This window comes from Lagopus leucura, unplaced genomic scaffold (genome assembly GCF_019238085.1).
Source record: "Lagopus leucura isolate 7727_CA_CO unplaced genomic scaffold, USGS_WTPT01 Super-Scaffold_100159, whole genome shotgun sequence".
Taxonomy (NCBI): domain Eukaryota; kingdom Metazoa; phylum Chordata; class Aves; order Galliformes; family Phasianidae; genus Lagopus; species Lagopus leucura.
In genome coordinates, this window is record NW_024962335.1 from 34,858,694 (window position 1) to 34,880,237 (window position 21,544).

The 21,544-nt window shown below is 35.7% G+C and overlaps 1 protein-coding gene across 5 annotated transcripts in view; it reads left to right on the top strand.

Annotated features, from left to right (window-relative positions):
• Positions 1-21,544, top strand: part of CCDC91 (coiled-coil domain containing 91) — a 143,648-nt gene that overhangs the window by 75,860 nt on the left and 46,244 nt on the right. For all 5 annotated transcript variants that reach the window (XM_042889906.1, XM_042889909.1, XM_042889911.1 and 2 more), the window contains 4 exons: positions 7,503-7,610; positions 18,167-18,259; positions 18,439-18,507; positions 19,778-19,954. In XM_042889906.1, the coding sequence (XP_042745840.1) occupies positions 7,503-7,610; positions 18,167-18,259; positions 18,439-18,507; positions 19,778-19,954 (447 nt within the window). The remainder of the gene's footprint in view (positions 1-7,502; positions 7,611-18,166; positions 18,260-18,438; positions 18,508-19,777; positions 19,955-21,544) is intronic.

Sequence of the window (21,544 nt, forward strand, 5' to 3'; positions counted from 1 at the left end):
GGCTGCGGCCAGCCAACCAATTCTTAATCCACTGAGCAGTCCATCCTTAAATCCATGCCTCTCCAATTTAGAGAGAAGGATGTGGTGAGGGACCATGTCAAAGGCTTTGCAGAAGTCCAGGTAGATGACATCCATTGCCCTTCCCCTGTCCACTGATGCCGCTACTCCATCATAGATGGCCACCAGATTGGTCAGGCAAACATTCCCTTGGTGAAGCCATGCTGGCTGACTTGAATAATCTCTTTGTCTTGTATGTGCCTTAACATAGCTTCTAGGAGGATCTGTTCTATGATCTTCTCAGGCACAGAGGTGACACTCACCAGCCTATAGTCCCTGGGTCATCCTTTCTCCCTTTCTAAAAATGGGAGCAATGTTTCCCTTTTTTCAGTCACTGGGGACTTCACCGGACAGCCTTAAGTTTTTCAGATATGATGGGTAGCAGCTCAGCAGCCACATCAGCTATCTCGCTCAGAGCCCTAGGATGGATATCATTCAGACCCATGGACTTACATACATTCAGATTCTTGAAGAGGTCTCGGACTTGTTCCACTGTTATAGTGGGATGGAATCTGCTCCTCTCATCCACACCTAGAGCTTCAGGGTCCTGGTGGATATTTGGAGGAGCCTGACCACTAGTGAAAACTGTAGCAAAGCACTTTTTGAGCACCTCAGCTTTTTCCATGTCTGAGAAAGCCAGCTCTCCGTTCTCATTTATCAGAGAGGGAACACTCTCCTTGATATGTCTCCTCCTGCTTATGTACCTGTAGAACCCCTTCTTGTTATTTTTCACGTCCCTTGCCAAGTTCAGCTTTATCTATGCCTTGGCTTTCCTGATCTTATTTCTACACGTGTGGATGACGTCCCTATATTCTTCCCAGGCTACGCAACCACTGTACATATCTCTGTTTTCCCTCAGTTGAAGCTGCAGGTCCTTGCTTAGCTGCCGCCTCTGCTCAATTTCTTCTGCTGTGGGATGGAGAGCTCTTGTGGTCTCCGGTGTGTCCTTAAAGAGATGCCAGCTCTGTTCTGTTCCTATGCTCTCAAAGACACTTTCCCAGGAAATCCCATCCAGCAGTTCCTTGAGCAGCCAGAAGTTTGCTCTCCTGAAGCACGGGGTTCTGATGCTACTTTTTGCCAGGCCTACATTCCTCCAGATCGCAAACTCCCCCTGGGCATGATCACTGCAGCCCAGGCTGCCTCCAGTCTTAACCTCTCTGATGCTTTCCTCCGCATTGGTGGGCACCAATGCGTATGCACCACTAAGGCTTCACCTTAGGTCTTTTCGTCTAATACCTGGGCCAGGAAGTTATCCTCACCAGACTCCAGGAATCTGGATTGTCTGCCACCCACTGTGCTGCTATCCCAGCAGATATCCAGTGGTTGATATCCCCCAACAGGACAAGAGCCCTCAAGTGTGACATCTCCTGCAGCTGAAGCAAAAAAGCTTCGTCAACAGGCTCTGCCTGATCAGGTGGCTTGTAGCAGACCCCAGCCACTGGATGCCCTTTATTGGACCAATCCCTCATTTTCACCCATAAACTCTCAACCTGTTCATGGCTCAGACACAGCTCTTTACAATCTATCCACTTCCTAAGATAAAGGGCAACTCCCACTCCCTTCCTACCCTGTCTATCCCTTCTGAAGAGCCTATAACCTTCACGTATTCCAGTTGTGGGATACGTCTTACCACATTTCAGTGATAGCAACCAGATCATAATTTTCCAAGCACATCATGGTTTCCAACTCCCCCTGCTTATTTCCCATGCTGCTTGCATTAGTGTAAAGGCACTTCAGATGGGCTTTCTGGCATTAAAAGGTTTCCTCTGCTGCTTCCTGGAGAGACACAAGAAGGTTTCAGATGGGGAGGGGGGTCAGCAACATTGCCTCCCTCTTCTGAGGAGTTCCCACAGGATCCTACAGGACAGTTCAGAGGCTTTTCCCCATTATCTCCTACAGTGACAACATTCCCAAACCCTTTTCTCTCCCGTTGACCTCCACCCACTTCCCCTGTCAAATCTGATTGAAATTTCTGAACTACACACTCCACCATACCTAGTTTAAAGCTCTGTCAGTGAACCCTGCTAGCTCCTCGGCTAGGATCCCCTTGGAGAAAGGTGAGACCTGCCCGCAGCTGTCAGGCCAGGTGCCAAATAAACTGCCCCATGGTCAAAGAACCCAACCTTTCAGCCTTATTCAAATTTATTCAAAGCCTGGATTTTCCTAGACCGCTCCGTATCCCTCAGTACCCCAGAAAGGAGAGAGGAAAATACCACTTGCACACCCACTCCTTCAACAATTCGCCCTAAACTCATGTAATGTTAAGATGAGATTTCATAGTCATAACATTTGTATTAAAAAAACACGGAAAAATAACTAAAAAATGAACTTAGTTTTCTGAGTAAGGCTAAGTTTCCCCTTTCTGCATTTGCTTCATGTGATTTAATTTCTGTGTTTCATGTTTCAACGTGACTAATTAAATATTACATCTTATTTAGCCTATCATTTGAGTTTGTTTCACATTTTTAAACAGTACTACATCTGAGAAATTTTTTTTTTTTTTTTTTTTTTTTTTGCAGAGATTAGATTTACTTTAATACTGTTTTTCAGAAGGTGTGAAGGAGGATAGTAAACTTTTTTTTTCCTTTTTCTTTTTTTTTCTTTTCCCCTGCTAGCTTTTTTTCCATTTTTTTCCCTCGTAGCAAAAGAAAGAGATTGGAAGAGAGAGATCTGGCAGAGATTGTTTCTGGTTGGGATGAATTTGGGGATAACAGGTATTTTGACTAGGTAAACCAAGAAGGATTTTCGTAAACTTTAGCTTCTGTCTGTACAAGAAATCCCAATTTGGGTAAGCAGTTATGATTTCTACTGTTGCTATAATTAAGGCAGTATGCACTGGTGTTGGGTAAATAGATTTATATTAAACATGTGTATATATTAAAAATGTAAGTCTAATTATTGCACTTTTGTCTTAGTTTGAATAAAAAATTGAGGTCCTGTTTTAGAAAGCAATCCATACTCTAAAAGAACTTGGAGAAGTACAAGAAAAAATTTTTTGATCATTTGTACGCTACTGGCAGAGCTATACTGCGTCTACTTTATTAGATGTGGCTGTTTATGTTAGTCCTTTGTTTGTACATTAACTCTGTGATTTTTTTTGTTGTTGTTTTGTTTTAAAACATCCCCAAAGCTGTTCATGTACTTATGGCTGGAAACAACTAACAACTATTTGGAAATGTAGAACAGTTTGGTGATGGAATATGATCTACATCAGTCATGTGAATGATTTCCAAGTGGCAAAGTAGAAAGTAGAAGATAGAGCTTCTCCCAGATTAATTCTTACATCTAAACTGCATTATAGTATGCTTAAAACATATATTTTGCAGACACTGAAACTCCTTCCCACTGAAGATAAGAGTACCCAGTGTTCTAGCACATTCTCCTGTCTCTAATCTTTCACACTGTAAAGGTGCATTACTGCTAAAGATTCCAGACATACGGGTGTTAGAATAACAAGAACTCTCTTTAAGAAACTTAAACATTTTAGAACTTAAAATACATATATATATGCGTGTGTGTATGATATAAGAGCAGCAAACTTGCTCTTCAGGAAAAGAAAATGAGAACTGAGGTGGAGTGTAGAATCCTAATTTTCCTTTTTGGTTAAAATCCATTGGTTTTAGTGCTAGTAATATGATACAGCATCTAATGATTTCTTTTGTTTGTTTCTGAAAGGATGAAGATTAGAATATATGTCAAGCCATAATACATCTGATACCTGATAGATATTGGAATGAGACCTAAAGATTTGCTTTCTTTATCCAGCGCTGGTAGTTCCTTATAACTTATTTGCATTATCTTAAATTCCTGCACTGAAACTCAGGATAATAAGCAAAATGAATTATAAAATTATGAAATATTTTATCTTGTTGATGGTGGTTTTTTTTTTTTTTTTTTTTTTTTTGTTTGTTTGTTTGTTTGTTTGTTTAAACTAAAGAAAACCCAGTCAGTATATTAAAATAGTGCAGTCTGGTAAATTAGTTCTAGATTTAAAAGAGCTAAATACAGATGTGTTGATTTGGCAGCTTTTTCTTCTACTAATAACTTTTTCAGTTGTAATTTCTCTGATCCAGGACTTGGTTTGCTTTTAAAACCTTTGTGGACAGGTTGAGGAACGAAATAAGCAATGCTGTAACAACTCTGCTGCCAGCTTGTCATATAAATGTTTTCTCCGCATGGCTTTAATTTATACAAAATGCGTATTGTAATTCAGAGCAGTGTGTGCATCAGTACTTAGTATTTCCTCTTTATACTCATGCAGATGAACTGGGTTATATATTGAAAATAACAATAATCTGACTTTTCTAGTGAGAATAATGTAGAGAGTTTGGAAGGATAACATTAGCAGTCATGGACTAGTGTTTGAAATATTGAAATGTTGCTCATCTTTCGGTGACTTTCTTACCCAGAACATCTGACTGATTTTCTTAACAGAAAAAGAGTACGTTATTTTTGTTAGGCTTTTTTTTTTTTTTTTCTTCTGTATCACTTGATGAGTCCATGTATTTTTATCTCATATAGCAGCATTATTTGTAAAGGTTCTGGAATTTTCAGCTCACAGTCAGTGCCAAACTCTTCTTAGAAGAGACTTTTACATGAAAAAAATGTATTTAACTTACAGATCTTATTATGTCTAACTTGGTGGGTTTTTTTTTTCTAACTTGGTGTTGTATTTGATGTTTCTCATCAAATACAAAAACTAAAAACTTAACTAAGTTGTAGTTTTAAGTAGTTAAGAAGATTATGCCAAGTTGAAAATAAATTATAGATCAAGCAAACTTATTAAAATAATGTCAACGTAGATGATGTTTCTTTGTTTTCTCTTTGAGTTTTTTGTCCATTTCAGTCATGGTAAAAAAAAGTAATATGATATTGTGAAGAAGGAAATATGAAACAAGTGGGATATTTGATCTTGTTTTTGTGAAACTAGTGCATGAGTCTGGGTAAATGGAGGTAGTTGCAATTCCTAGTGAGTTTTGAAGGTGTTTATCAGAGATTTTTAGTGAAATGTTTTTTCTTCCTGTATTTCATCCTTGAAAATAGTTGTTCACAAATGCCTGTACTGACAGAAAGCGATGACATGAATAAGGCATGATTGTGAAGTGAGAGGTTTCTTTCTCTGGTAAGATTAATCTTATTAAAGTCTAGTAGAGAGACCTGGTCAGATTTTTTTGAGTTGAATATCTGATTGTAACTCTATACATTCCATTTGAAAATTTTCAGTATACTTGTAGTATATTTACATTGAATGAAAATGGAGTTGCAAATTTAACGAAAAAATGATATTTTCAGTAGCCTTGAAACTTAGTCTCAAATTCTTTTATGAAAACAAAAAGCAAGGCTGAATATTCTTCACTGTTATTCTGTTCTGTATTTTAAGACCTATTTGGCTGGAGTGCTCTATTTCTCCATAGAAAAAAGATTTTCTCTGAACAGTTATGGCACAACATGAAAGCTATCTCTGAAATGCCATGTCATGGCATTTCAGTGTCTGTGCCTTCTCACTCGGACAACTAGTCAAAGACACGCAACTTTTAGTTGCAGTTTAAACTCTATTCGTAATGCACATGAGAGAAAAGGGAAGCTTTAATTCCTAAATGTGGAATTTTATGTACAGAAAATAATAGTAAGAAAAATTTAGAAAATCTTAATGATCTCTTTATGCCATTTAATTTTTTCCTCTGAAAAAACTGTACATTCTGGGTATGGCTTAATTATTATCAGTCAAGTTTGCACAGTAAAGTCCATAAGGTGACTCAACCTTTAGCATGAATAAGAATAAACTGAGAAATGGCATTGCATCTTAATGGCCATTCTGTTACTGTTTTCCATGTAAACAGAATTTAATTCCTTTTTCTTCTTTCAAGTCATTTATATAAAATAATTATCCTCACAGCAGTTTAGGGGAAAAAAAATAACTCAAAAATCTACAAGCAAAGTACAAACTTCATTTTTCCAGTAGTATGTGACAATTCCAGTTTATACACAGTAGGATTTAGCATACAAAGCTATACTGAGCTATGTTATTGTGATGCCTGAATTTATGCCAATACAAGAACTGAATGTAGTTGGAAAAAAATTTGCTTTCATGAACGTAAACTTATGACTAGCTAAGTCCTCTGCAAATATCCACTAATGTTGTTTTACATTTTAATCAAAATGTGTGTCAAGCATAATCAACCATTTGTTGCCTTTTAGATCTTTCTGAACTTTTGCTGAAAGGTCCTGTGGTCTTACTGATATCCTGAAGAACATGATTTTGGCATCAAAGGCGAATCAGTAGAAATATAGATTATAAAAATTGTCAGGGTTTTTGAGGATAAATTGTTTTTATTGGTTTGGAGTTTCTTGCAAAAACTTTTCAAAATATCTTTCAAGTGAGTTTTGTATTCCATGAAGTAAATATATCTCTAAAGTAAAAATCGTTTGAAAGATATACATTTTTTTCCTTTTTGTTTGTCTGCATTTGGGCCAAAGATCTGTTTTCTGTAGCACCTATGTCTTCTTTAACTTATGCATTAATTTCAGCTAAGTCTCTGTATTGACTGTCAGTTAGAAATAGCTTCCTTTAGTGTGTATAAGTACCCCAATGAATATTCAGAAAGTCATACTAATATTTTATAATATTAGGGGAAAAAAACTTGGGTAGCATATGAGTATATCCTGAGTAAAAATAAGGAAGTTAGAGTGTGGTTCTTTCAAATGATGATTTGCTTTTCCATATATGCAAAATGTTTTTAATTTTGCATTCTGTTGCTGGAAATTCTGTTGAGTTCAGTCAAGTGCACGTGAATGTACATGCACACAGGTGCACACACACATTTCCTGATGTTATTATTTTTTTGTTAATGTCTTTGTACTTTGACTGACTTCCACTGCTACACATTTGAGTGTGTGTTTCCTGGGGGGTGTTCTTTTATGTTTAAAATTACACAAAATTTCCATCTGCTTTTATTTGATTTGTGGTTGCAAAGATCATGCTTGGCCCATGGAATCTTACACTGTGCCGAGAGGATGTGGAGTTCTGTCAGCCAGTGAAATATGTCTGTTTTTTTTTTTTATTTTTCTTCAGCAGGTTTCATGTGCTTCTCTTCTTGTGTGGTCTCACTATTCTGAATATATTTAACAGAAATACTTGCCCTCTCTATCTTCTGTGTGCTGCCCTCTTTTAAGCAGCCTATGTATAAGAAATCTGAGATCCAAAAAAATTTCAGTCCTGACTGAAAACAAGGTAGTGTTACATAGAAAAGTACTTTAATAGTTGCACATTCCAAGATTTATAACAGCATTCTGCGTTCTGGTTATACAGAAGTACTAGTTGACGTGCAGTTAATAATATACATCCCTCTTTATATATATGTGTGTGTATATTTATATGTACATATGTAGTGTATATACATATGTAGTATATATATATATAATTTTCTTATATTTCTTTTTTGCAGTCATTGCTACAGTGTACTGTTCAACAGCAAGAAGCAGCTATTGAAAAACAGTATATACTAGCAATTGAAAAACATTCTTACAAATGTCAAGAGCTTCTTGATGCTCAGGTAAGTATATGCATTTACAAAAACTTTTATGATTGTCTTTCAGTTTCAGCTCTTTTTTTTTTTTTTTTTTTTTTTTTTTTTTTTTTTGAAAGAAGTGTGCCTTTTGGAGCAAAGAGGATGACCAGTCTTTCATTTTGCATCCTCAATGTAAGAGTAAACACGGTTACTCAAAAATGCTAAGTGCATGATAACTCTGCATCTGTTGTGTTTGAAAGGATTTTATAACATTTTAATCTCCTTAGAACAGATTCAAGAACTGCAAAAGTATTGTTCCTATAATCTGTTACATCTCAAACCAAAAGGCAGGGACAGAAATGTTCAATAAGTTCAAATTTATCTGGGGATCTAAGTGAGATAGGTGTTAATTGGTGTTGTTTTTTTTTTTTTGTTTGTTTGTTTGTTTTCAGTAGAATCCAACAACATAAGAGTTACAGTGTACATAAGACATAATGCCCTGTTCACAGTTCAAATAATGTCTGCATTTAATGCAGCTTACTCTTGGATCTCTGAAGAGATTTTGTTCACAAACTTAAAAGTAACTTCATTCACCTGAGTCAAAGTTTGCCATCTTTATTTGTTATATATGACTGGAATTTTGAAGCCTAATCAAGCAGACAAAAGGGCAGAGAGTGCTCTGTGGTAGAACTTAATAAACTAGAATTTATTCTGACTATAAATTTGTTGAAAGAGTTCTGAAAAATGTTTACTGTATTTTTATTTGTTAATAGATCGATTCTTCAATATATATTTCTTTTACCATTTCCTTCTGTTCAAATGATTTTGTTCTAACACTTACTGAAGATTACTAAAATTACTAAGATTACCGAAATGATTGCTTATGATTATACACCAAGTTGTTTACCATTCTATGTTATGGCATTGTGCATACATATTTATATGTAAAATTATGAGTATCCATATCACTTCAAAGAATTTGAAACACAACTTCTTTTTCTGGTTTCCTTTAATATTTTTGTCTTAAAAGCAATATTTGGCTTTCAAATTTTAAGGACACTTAACCTCTTAAATTTTCTGCTGTTTTATTTCCAGTTCCATAAAGTCAAGGTTGTCTACCTTAGTGTATTGACTCTTATGTTTTCTCCTAATTCTTTGCCTTAACATTCCTACCTCTCCTCCTTTAGTAAGGAAGAATGACTCTTGTTTGTTTTAAACCTGTCATTGTTTCAGTTTGTTTCAGTTTGTTTCAGTTTCAGATTTTAAAGCTGTCTTTTATCAGAATGCCTGTAATGGAGATGCATGTTGTATGTCTGTAGAAGTACTGATAACTGCTGCTGATACTTGTATACTATTGTATGTTTCAGTCTAGAGGAAAATATGAAAGGTCTAGTTATATCTCAGTTTCCTCCTAGACAAATTCATCTTCAATTCTGACATGCAAGATTTTTCAACTAGCTGGAGCTACCGTTATCATCACCTTCTCCAGGAGGAGCCATCAGCTCCTCAACAAAAACATCCTTGGTTCTGAATCTTCTTTCAGCAGTCTTTTTCTCTGCACTCCTCTTCCAGTTCTGTATCCATAGGACTTCAATTTTAAGACCTTGCTAAAATTGTAAGAAATTCTTTAGGGTAAAATACTCCTGCTATTTTCTGTTGTGGTCCTTCTTCTGGGTGCCTTCTCCACATGTTCTAAAGTCAGAAAGTTCTGGTCTGTTTTATAGTTTAGTTTCATTTGCTTGAAGTTTCTACATGTGTGTTACATAGTATTCTTTCTTCTCTCAGTCTGGAAAAGCCTCAGATTTTGGATATTAACATTTTCAAAACCTTCTGGGATAGTTTGCACTGTTGCTAAAAAATCTGCTTGAGTTAGTTTGATCAGTGCGCTCTCCAACTGTACTAAACTGTCTTTCATTGAAGAGTCCATTTATATAGATGTTATGACTACCCATTGCTCTTGAAAAAACTACTTGAGATATGAGTTGTCAGCATCACTTACTATCCAATTACTGTCAACAGATGCTGAGTAGTTACGCATCTACCCTTTTTCCTAGTTCATTAATGTCAGTCACTTGTCTATAATGTCCTTTATCACACGTTCCTTAGGTGTGGAAGTTAATGGTCCTCACTTTAAATCCCATGCTAGAATGTGCTGAAAGAAGCAGTTCCCTCAAATTCACTGATGAACACTGTGATGGGTGCTTCCTGAGGCATAGTCTCTAGTGTTGCTGTTTATTTTCCAAGGGAGTGTGCTCTCAGATCTACATATCAAGCAGCAAAACAAGTATTTCCATGGCATTTTAAGATTTGTGATGGCATCGGTCAACAAACAGGACAGTAAGAACTTATTTTTGCCAAAAAGCAATCTGATTAGATAATAAACATTTAGGAAAGCAGTGCATGTCAGTTGTATACATATAGTGTTTGAAGATTACAGAGGAAATGTCATTGGCAAGCAAGTGTCAACTTTAAGTGGGAAAATCACAAATTTCGTGTTTTTCTGAAGCATGCATTTGATGTTGCCTCCTGAAAATGAATGCCAGTTTTGATCTTTTGTTTGCACTGGTGTTCTACAAAAATGAAAATCTTTATTAGTCTTTCAACTTTATTTGAATCTGCCCACAATCTCAAGCTAATTAAAAGGTAATTTTTTTCAGTCTCTTTGCATTGTTAATTTAGCTGAGATACTGTCAGTCTCAACAAAAAATCTTATTTGGATATTGCACTTGCTAATCCAAGTTTTCAGATCTTCCTTGGATTCGTGAAGTTTCAGATGAAAGCAGCCCTTTAGTGTGATTTTTTTTTTCTCCAACTTTTGCTTACGTAACAGAATCTCCACTTCTTACTATGAATTAGTCATCTATTCTTGCCAATACTGTGTGATTTTTGCTATCCTCCATTAGTGAACATTTTGATTTTATAAAGGTTTTATTTTAGGAATCCATTTTGTCTTATTTTTCCTGGTGCAATGGAGCAATTGTGAATAACTCGTACAGTGTGCAAAATGAATTGAATCACAAAACCGGAAGAGCTAGTTAACACTTTTCATTCATGTTTTTACTACGGTCTCTTATTTCTGTATTCTTAGGGCAGTTTGGGGACTATTTTAATAGTATTTATTACCACCTATGCACACTTTCTGAGAAAACTGTTTTTAATGTTAGACAACTGAATAGCTTCTTATTCTATTTATAAGCAGTAATACACAGTTGCAGCGAAAAATTTGAAGCTTGATACTGTTGTCTTGCATTAATAATAGCCTCCAGTGTGCATCAAGTTATTCAGATTATTCTGCACACTGCTGAATTGAGTATTAAGCTTAGTTGTTTTATTACCACTACTGTAGTTTTCCTTTGTATTGTATTGTTTTAACTTCTCTTTTTAGTAATGTTTTGCTGGTTTCTGAGATTCCTTTTAGAAACATTTTGCTGCTTTGTTAGCCACTTGGCCGACATACTGGCAAAAAAAGATGCAGTTCAACCATGGAATAATAGGTTATAATTTGAGGAAGTGGAAATATGTAACAGATGTTGGAATTTTTAGACAGATTTTCCACCTTGCACTGCCAAACGCTCAGATGCCACTGATAGTAAGGTCAGTGTAAGAAGCTAGTTATGATTACCAGATCTTGACATTTGATTTGCACTTAGTTTAGCAGAAGTGAAGAAAAGTATAAAAGAATATGCAGGTAGCTAGCCATTTTACAGGAGCAGAAAACTATTATTTTTTTTATAAGACTGCCTTTTTCCTCAGGATAATGTTTTGAATTGGTAGCAATGGACATGTTTTGCTAACTTTACGAAGTCCTTCTGTTATAGCTCTGTATTTTTGACATCTCTCTCTCAAATGGAGATAAAGGGATTTTTCCCATAACGTGAGTTATTTCTTCTTACTGTTGGATTCCTTTATGAGATTGAAATAAAAGTAGTGGGCTAAGGTTTCTTGTTAAAATAGATGAACAAATTTTTGAGTCACTGAATTCTTAAAAAGCCCAGTCCATTAGGTTCTGATTTCTTCAGTGCTTGCTAACTGTTTCTGTAGATGATTTTTCGCAGGCTTAGAGGGCCAGGGGTTGTTCCATGTCCTATGTAATGAAGGCAAAAAAGTTTTTGTTATATTGGAGATGAGAGATTAAGTCTTATTATCACTGTGGGTTTTTTTATAACTCCTCACCAGAATGCAGTTTCATGAGATGAAAAATTCTGTTAGAATTTTTTTTGTGATGAAAACTGGTCATTCACTTGTAGTATAGCTTAGAAATACAGAAAATTATGCCTTAATATACTTAATATATTTTTCAGAATGATGTTATGAAAGGAAGATTCCAAGCATCATTTCATTACTGTGAGAATTTTTTTTCCACAAATTAGAAAAATATGTAAAGGTGCAGGTTTAGTTGACACGTTAGAAGGAAAGGTCACCATCCTGAGAAACCACAACAAACTCAAAAGGTGGGCCTGTATGAACCTAATGAGGTTCAGCATAACAAAGTGCAAGGTGCTGCACTTGGGTCAGGGTAATCCCAAATACGTACAGACTGGGAGAAGAAATCCTTGAGAGTACCTCTGCAGGGAAGGACTTGGGAGTCTTGGGGGATGAAAAACTAAACATGAGCCAGCAGTGTGTGCTTACAGCTCTGAAGGCCAATGGGCTCCATCAGAAGAGGGGTGGCCAGCAGGGGCAGGGAGGGGATTGTACCTCTCTACTCTGTCTTCAGGAGGCCCCATCTGGAGTACTGTGTCCAGGTCTGGAGCCCTCAGTACAGGAAAGATGTGGAGCTGCTGGAGAGTCCAGAGGAGGGTCACAAAGATGACCAGGGGATGACTGAAGCACATTCCCTACGAAGACAGGCTGAAAAGAGCTGGGCTTGTTCAGCTTGGAGAAGAGAAAGCCGTGAGGAGTACTCACTGCAGCCTTCCAATATTGGGGATTATAAAAAGGAGAGGTATCAACTTTTTACTCAGGCAGATAGTGACAGAACAGGGGGGAATGGCTTTAAGCTCAAGGAGGGAAGGTATAGACTGGATGTCAGGGGGAAGTTCTTCCCTGAGTAGTGAGGTACTGGAACAGGCTGGCCAGAGAGGCTGTGAATGCCCCATCCCTGTAGGTGTTCAAGACTACTTTGGATAGAGCCCTGGGCAACTTGTTCTTTTACCAGATCTGGAGGATGGTGGCTCTGCCTATAGCAGGGGAGTTGGAACTTGAGGATCCTTGGGGTTTCTTCCAATCCAAGCCATTCTATGATTCTATGAATATAATTACATTCTGCAGGGTACAGCAAATAGCACAACCTTTTTGTTTCTCATAGTGTTTGCATAGTCACATTAACATTGTGCTGTGATGTTGTTTTTCAGTGGTTACCTTCCATAATTGAATTGGTCAGGTTGGATACTCAGGAACAGTAGTAAGGTATTAGAACAGGCTGCCCAGGAAAGTGTTGGAGTTGCCATCCCTGCAGGTTTTCGAAAGAAGTAAACCTGGCACTTAGGTTTAATGAGCATGTTGGTCAGAGGTTGGACTAGATGATCTTAGAGGTCTTTTCCAACCTTAATGATTCTGTGATTCTATTTGGGCAAATCATGATGCACAGATCACCAAGTTCAGTGTAGATAAATTTGTTAGCTGCTATTCATAGTTTATGTAGTAGTAGTCAGTAAAATAACCAATCTGCGGAAGCATAAATTGGATTATACCAGTTATAGTAAAATAATTATAACATTGTTGGATGAAATCCTTTTCTCACATCTTTTTCCACGAAACTGTACAGGACTAAGAAAGGAAGTTGACACTTTTAAAAAGCATTCCAGTAAAAGCGAGACACCCTATTTTCCATTTTTCTTTAAAGTTGCAATTTAGGATGAATGGGACTATGTAATGGTTATAGCTGTACTAAATTGGATTTAGTTATTAATTATTTTCATAGTAAAGCAAGTCATGCCTGCTTTGGCAGGGAGGTTGGACTCAATGATCTCTAGAGGTCCCTTCCAACCCCTACAATTCTGTGATTCTGTGATTTCATTCATACAACATATTTATCATAATATATACTGTGTCACCCTTCAATGGATATATATTAAAGGAACATGTCATGACTCTTCAGAAATGAATTTAACATATAAAAATAACAAAAATCCTTGACTCTTGCTGCCATGATTAAATCTGTTTACAATGTGTTCTGTGACTCACATTTCAGAAAAAAAAAGATTTTTTAAATTTCTTTTTTACAGGAATCAAGAAAAACCACAGGACCTCTGTATTTATATTTGAATCTACATCAAACAATTTTCATTTGGAACCATTGCCTAGAAAACTTCTTTCAGGGTGGAAAATGTAACCTATTTTTGAATGCCTTTTGTTTTGAGTTGTTACTTTGCTTTAAGTTGCTGTCCTGACTGCTTTTTGGAGAATGGGGCAGAAGTGATAGTACATGTATCTATCCAGTTTGGAATATCACTTTTCAGAAATATAAGTCTTTTCTTTTGTTGGAAAATGCTGTTATATGTTTTATGGGCCTTCATGACCCACTACAGTTTTACTCTTCAGAATTTTTACACATCAGTATTTTGCACTCTGCACTCAATAACTCTCCAACCAAGGAATAAGAAGATGCAAATGATAGCTTTGTAAGAAAGTAGGACAGAAAGGTGACTAAGCTAGTTAGTTAGACAAAGTGGTACGTGAATTTAAAATTTTAGAGCTGGCTCAGTATCTCTCCATAATATGCCAAATAGCTTACGTGCATTATATGTATGTTTAGCCTAGCAAACTTAGACTGTTAGAAACAGTGTGTTTCAATATGCAACAATCTTGTATATTCTACTAATAGGGACTAATTCACCCACTATATTCCTACCTTCAGATAATATGTAGCTGTACCTTCATCAATTTCTATTTCTGCAATTTAGTCGGAGAATTAATATGGTATTTTTCTAGAATAATGGATAATTAGATTGAAAATTCAGGCATATTTAGACTTCTTTCTTCGTATTTTCTGATCCGCGAATTGTTGATAAAGAAAAACCTTACCTCAGGTTCCAATTAAAAAGCTTTATAGGCAGTCTTACAGTCTAGACAGGTTAGGTACTTTTCCCAAACATGAGACTCCATAAATAAGTATCCATCATAATTTTCTTAGAAAAATTGGAATAGAAATGGTTGCTCCTGTATGGGTACTATTTCCAATGAACTCATTAGCCCACTGACAGGAAACTGATGACTGTTACTTGAACAGTTTTTTTAATTTTTTGTTGTTGTTGTTGGAGAATGGACAGTTAACAAGTACAATTACCATGAGGTCACAAACTTGACAAGCAGATTATGCTTAAAAGAAAGTTACTTTTTCAATGCCTGGAAATCCATAGATTGTATAGATAGTTCATATCAGTGCCTTACCTTTCTGTGCTCTTTCTTTATTCCTCTAATTGTAAAATGTCATTACCTGTGGAAAGAAGGAAATGTTAAATGAGAGAAGTGGGTTATGAGACAGGTTTGCTTACCTATAGGCATTTAAGTCTGTGATCTTTCAAACACTGATGGTCTTTATAGATAACAAGACTTTGCTGTAGTTGAACAAAACTGTACAAGCCCCGTAAACAAATGCAGAACATTCTATTACTTCTAGTTAGTCAAAAAATACAAGAGTGTGTAAAGGCTCTCAACAGAAGAAGATTTAGGTTGGATATCAGGGGAAGTTCTTTACCAAGATAGTGGTGAGGTACTGGAATAGGCTGCCCAGAGAGGTTGTGTATGAAGATACATTTCAGTAAAAAAAAAGTAAATAAAAATCTAGTTGTCCAAATAAAAATTTTGAGGCCAAGTAAGCAATTATTCAAAATGTTTCTGCAGTACAAGAGAATTTGCTTTTCTGGGTTGCATGGGTAGGTGTTACAACATTTGTGATAGTATATGAACTGCTGGAAATTGAGATGTGAAGGTAACTGTTTATGGAAGGATTAATCCACATGAATAAAAATGTACATTGTAATAGGAAAGGACTGCCAAGCTATTCAAAAAAGTTTATAATCTCAATCAAATTATAATCTTCATACTCCCTCGAGATACAGGGAAGCTTTGTAATGAAAAGAAGTTGTAACGAAATATGCCAGAAGTCATTAGCTTATAGCATTCTAGATGTACTTAGAAATAGTTAATTTTAACATCTTGAAAAATCATGAGTGTGTATTTATACACATAAAGTTCTTTAAAAATTTCTGTGGATTCCACAAAATACAAAATGCGACATCGTGTAGATTTTCTAATGTATCATGGAAATACGAGAATCTAAACCAAATTAAAGTGATCATACTTGAAATGACAGTAACAGCAGACTTTGTTTTTTGTAACCTTACTCAACAGGCAACTTGTTTTGTGCTCGTTGGTGAGCAAAAGCAGTGGCTGTCTGGTGTAACTTTTTCATATTTTGTTGCAGTTGTTTATCTTTCATTGCAGCAATGGAGTTTTTTTGTTTGTTTGTTTTTTGTTTTTTTTTCTGCAGAACTTTATTAAATATTAGAACATTTGAAATTTTCGTATAATACAAATTAGTCAATCCCAATTTTTGTATTTTCAGGATTGCAGTCTACTATAGTACTTCTAAAAAAGTAAAATGCTATGTAAGTGAGGTTACTGTTGTACATAAGGCTGTAATCATGAATGTCTCTACTCCACTGCTAGGATAAAAGATATAAGTTGTTTCCATGGTCCATACAGATGTGTTCTGTTTTGTATCAGTGCAAATCTCTGTATTGTTTCAGGACTTGGGATGAGCCTGTATGTTTAGTTGGCAAAATTTTCTTAACATTATTTTATTAAGTAACCTACAGGTCTTCTATTCTATTCTACAAATACAATAATTTTTTTCCACAAATAGTGTTGCATTTTGGAAATGTATTTCTAACTGTTGTTAGAGATACTTCTAACTAAACAATAATAAAATTCATGAAAGATCAATGGCAGTTTTTTGGAAATGCTTATGAAAGGATTGTTTGTGTTTGTGTAAAAGTGCTGAAGTGTGCAAAATGTTGCGCTTTTTATGTTTACATTTTAAGGTTATAATATATCAACTCCATATCTAACAAAGTATACTGATTTGCTAATAATTGTCAATAAGCAATAATAATCTACCTTCACATTTTTTAGCTTTGGAGAACAACTTAATTCTTGCAAACAAAACCCCTATATTTCAGATGCTTAGAATCATAGAATCCTAGCATCATATGGTTGGAAAGAACCTACAAGATCACCTAGTCCAACCGTCCTCCCATTACCATTGCTACCATAAGCTACTAAACCATATCTTGTAGCTCCTCATCCAGATGCCTCTTGTACACTTCAAGGGACAGCAACTCCACCACCTCCCTGGGCAGGCCGTTCTAGTGCCTGACCACCCTCTCAGAGAGAAAGTTTTTCCTTAATTCTGATCTAAATCTCCTCTGGCACAACTTGTGGCCATTTTCTCGGATCCTATTTGTTGCCTGGGAGAAGAGGCCGAACCCCTCCTCATCCCAACTTCCCTTCAGGAAGTTGTAGAGTGCAATAAAGTCTCCCTTGATCCTCCTCTTCTCCAGACTAAACAATCCCAGCTCCCTCAGCTGATCTTCGTAAGACTTGTGCTCCAGACCCCTCACCAGTTTCTTTGCCCTTCTCTGGACACGTTCCAGGGTCTCAATGTCTTGTAGTGAGAGGCCCAAAACTGAACATAATATTCAAGGTGCAGCCTTCACTTCTCCAGAAGTCCAAGGTAGTAGTTTTGTTGACCCCTCTCCTGACTTCACAAAGAATTAAGAACTCTACCATTTCATGGTTGCTCTGCCCAAGGCAGCTCTTGACCTCCCCATCTCCCGCCAATCCTTTGTGAAGAGCAGGACTGTGACCTGCTAGAGCAGGGCACCTCCCCTGGGAGGCTCTCTTACCAGCTGCATCAGGAAGTTGCCTTCCAGGCACACTAGAAATCTCCTAGACTGCTTCTTCTGTACTGTATTGCATTTCCAGCATATATCAGGAAAGTTGGAAGTTCTCCATGAGAACAAGGGCTAGTGATCTCACTACTTCTGTCAGCTACTCATAGAATGCCTCAGCCATCTCTTCATCCTCATTAGGCAATCTATAGCAGTCCTCTTCCAGAATGTCAGCCTTGTTGGCTGTCCCTCTGATCCTTACCTGTATAGAGTCAACCTTATCATTCCCAGTTCCACGCTCAACAACATCAAAACACTAACATAGAGAGCTGTGCCACCAGCACAGCAAATACAATTTATGCAGTTGTTTAAAAGAACTATTTAAAATGTATGATTATTTGTATTATTGTTATAAATTTTAGAAGAAATATTGCTATATATAGTGTTCTTTTCAACTTCTTTTCTAGTATAGTTCAGATTGAGAGGAAATATCAGATAATCGGGAATTAAAGCATTTCTTCTTATTGTGTGTTTCTGTTGTCAGTGAATTAGTTAAAGACGCATTGTATATTTCCTTTAACCAAATCTAAATTTTGAGTTGCTTTATAAGCAGCCAACAACCCTACGTCTCTTGGATGAGTTGTTTTTGTCTGTTTTTTTTTTGCAAACTGCTGTTAAAATAATATAAATATTTTCTCCCAATAGCATCAGAGGCTTCTTGACATTTTAGAAGCAGAGAAGGCAGTCTTGTCAGAAAAGATAGAAGAAGCTCTGATGCAACAGTCACAGAAACATAAGGTATTGTTTTTATTTATAAAAGAAAAATGATTCCAGTGCACACTATAGATTTCATAGGCAATGATTCTGTCACAATTATTGACAGGAAAATGGATTTTTCCTTTTCAGCAGTTGACTGAAATTATTTTTAGCCACTCCTCTATTGAATATTGTTGTTGAATTTTTCATGATATTTACAGGAAGTGCTGGACAAATGTTTGGATGAAGAAAGGAAAAGAAGTAAGGAGGCTATTGCAGCTGCTGCAAAGGTATCTCTTGCTTAGCAACTCATTTCATAACCAAATTTGTCAAATGTTATATTCTCATCTGTGTTTAAAGGAAAGTCTGAGCATAGAAATAAGCGAATTAATAGATCTATTTTATCGTTTGTTTTCATAGAGATAGTCTGTGTAAGCTGTCTTCTATTTAAGCTAACCTCTGAACTAGTTTATTACAAGTAATTCGAAAATTGCAGTTCAGTTGTTGATGTTACCTGAATGTGTTTCTATTGTCTTTCAATTAGCATCAGTATCTCTCAACTTGAAGAGCTGGGTGGCAAGGTCAATTGATCTTAATACAGTTAGCATTGTATCTTACTTAATTTTTGCTAAAAATGGTGATTTGCACTGGGGGCAGGACAGTGAAATCATGTGAAAATAAAAACATTTCAACAAACTGTAGGTAATTTCTAATTCTGGTACAGAATGCAGTACAACATTTCAGTTGCTTGTAATGATCTGAGAAAACTAGTAAAAAAAAACTAGTAGAAAAAACTAGAAAAACAGCTTTATTTTTAAATAAATGAATTTGAGGAACCCAGTATTTATGGCCTTTTGTAATTTTTTTTTTTTTTTTACTTGTTGCAGTATTATCATCAAGGATACTGCACTGACTTATAAGCTTATTAAAATAAGGAGGAGTGAGCTGCTAGCCAGTGTTTGTTTTGAACTTCAGCATGACTTTATTTGTAGATGTTGTGTAATGATAGATCGTCTTGCTGATAAATATATTTGTGGATGGTTCAGCTCGTATAGATCTGTGCATTGTCCCTTTTACTTCAAATTCAGTGTGTTTCTTCTGATGATTTCATGTAATGGTTGAATTTTTTTATTAAAATTCAAAAAAGATGGAATTAAACTGCTTTTAGTATGTGCAGCTAAAGAGTTTGGGGATGGAAGACACATTTGTTTTAAGTATGCATTGGCTACTTTGCCAAAGGTAGTGTTTATACTGTTCTTGGACTTCATTAAATTCTTAAATTTTGTGATCACAGAATGCAAGCTAGTTATGATATGGTATACCCAAATGGACATTTAAGATCTTTGCTTCCAGCTTTTTAATTCTGTAACAGTTAAGTTATTGTCCTGTGGTAGTACAAGATTGGTATCACTTTAAGATGGATTGAAGTTTATAATTCAGAAGTAAAAATATTTTTCTCGTATCCTGTTAGCTCACTGATCTCATCAGGAAAAGTAAAATGTGTTCTTATAGCACCCACACTGGCTATTTTCCTCATTTACTTTTTGATTTGTTTTGAAGGCTGAAAAAGAAATAGTACAGGAGGTTGTTCTGAAAGCTGTAGAGGAGGAAAGGAGAAATATGGAAAAGATTCATGAAGAAGAAAGAAATATGTGGAAAGCAGAACATGAGAGACATAACAAGAAGATTGCCCAAGCTGTTTGGGAAGCAGTGCAAGAGCAAAGAAAACATAATGAAGTTAGTATGTTTTATTCTTCTATGGACTTGCTTTGTTTGTTTTATATTTAATTTTTAAGATCTTTCTAATTATGATAGATTTTCTTATGATACGTTGTTTTTCACTGCTTGTTGATATGCACTGCATTCGTAAGTTATTTCCATTTAGACTGGAAAGAATTTGGCAGTTTCAGAACATAGCTCCTGTGACTTTTTGAGGCATGTGTATTGAAATGAGGTAATTGTGCACTGTAAATGCCTGGTTTTCTTCACTAACTTCCAAAAGAGCCCAAGAGAAATTGTTAAGATAGTGGTATTATGTTGTACATTATTTATGCAACTTTTTCCTTTTTATACCTATGGAAGAAAAGTTACATTTATTCCTTATTATGCTGGAATTCCATTGTCTCTCTTAGTAAAAGGATGCTTTACTAAGATAAAATATAGAGTAGGTACAAAATAAAGAGGATTATTAAAATCAGAAACCTAAAACATTAACAAACCAATGTTTTTAGAATTACATCTTAGACAAATGCTTCTGTAGGGATAGTTGTATGTAATAAGAGGAACATTCCCAGCACAGTACTTAACAAGACAGTAGGGATCTCAAATTAAGTAGCTCTTCCAAAAGTTCAATTTTGTAGTCTCTACTGGTCAAAATATCTGAAGGAACAGTCTTCCTTCCTTTTGTTGGTGGCCTAGTTGTTTAAAATTCTTTGCACTATGAGATTCAAGATGTATTTCATTCAAATGTTGGAATTTTATGTTGCTGTTTTTTTAACACACTGAACAATAAAAAAAGAAAAAAAAAACAAAACAAAACAACTACGCAGCTTTAAAATTTAAAGAATAGGATAAAATATCATATATGTTTAAAACCCATCTCCTTGCAAACAGATGCCATTACCCTTTCCAGTGTTTAAAAGAAATATTCATCTCACAGCTAACCAAATTTACAAAGTTATTTTTTGATGCAAACCCATTATTATAATCTGCATCTGTTTTGTGTACATTTCTAAATGTAAATTAGAAGTTGTGTAAATTTCTAAACAAAATCATTTTGTTTTGTATGTAGCAGGCTTAATTTTCTTGAATTTAAAGATATCAACTGATAGGATGTCAGTTTTCAAAGTAGTAATTTTACTGTGATGAGCATTGCTATGATAAATTTTTCATGATCAAAGGATAATCCAGTGACTTCAAAGCTAAATTTAAGCTAAGAACACTACTCGAGGTTTAGCTACAGTAGAAATCTTTTAGACTACCCTGAATGACTATTGGTACCAGTGGTACAGAGGAGCTATTAACAGCAGAAAGAACAATAACATAGTTGCGTACTACAGTGAAGAAAGATGATAGTTTTATACCATGTGGAACATGAAGAGATTAGTAGCAGGAGAAAATAGAAATGAATGTGTCATTAAATTAATGTGCAGTTTAGTGATATTCCTAAGGCAGATAGTTCTGTCCTTCTGTGGAAACCTGTGCGTCTTGGACAAAATGTGCTGTCTGTCAAATGAGAAGATTAACGTTGGTTTTGTGTTTTAAACATTCGTCAGGGAACGGGTCTCATAGTTGAGTGTATGAGGTCAGGCAGGATTCTATTCTTAT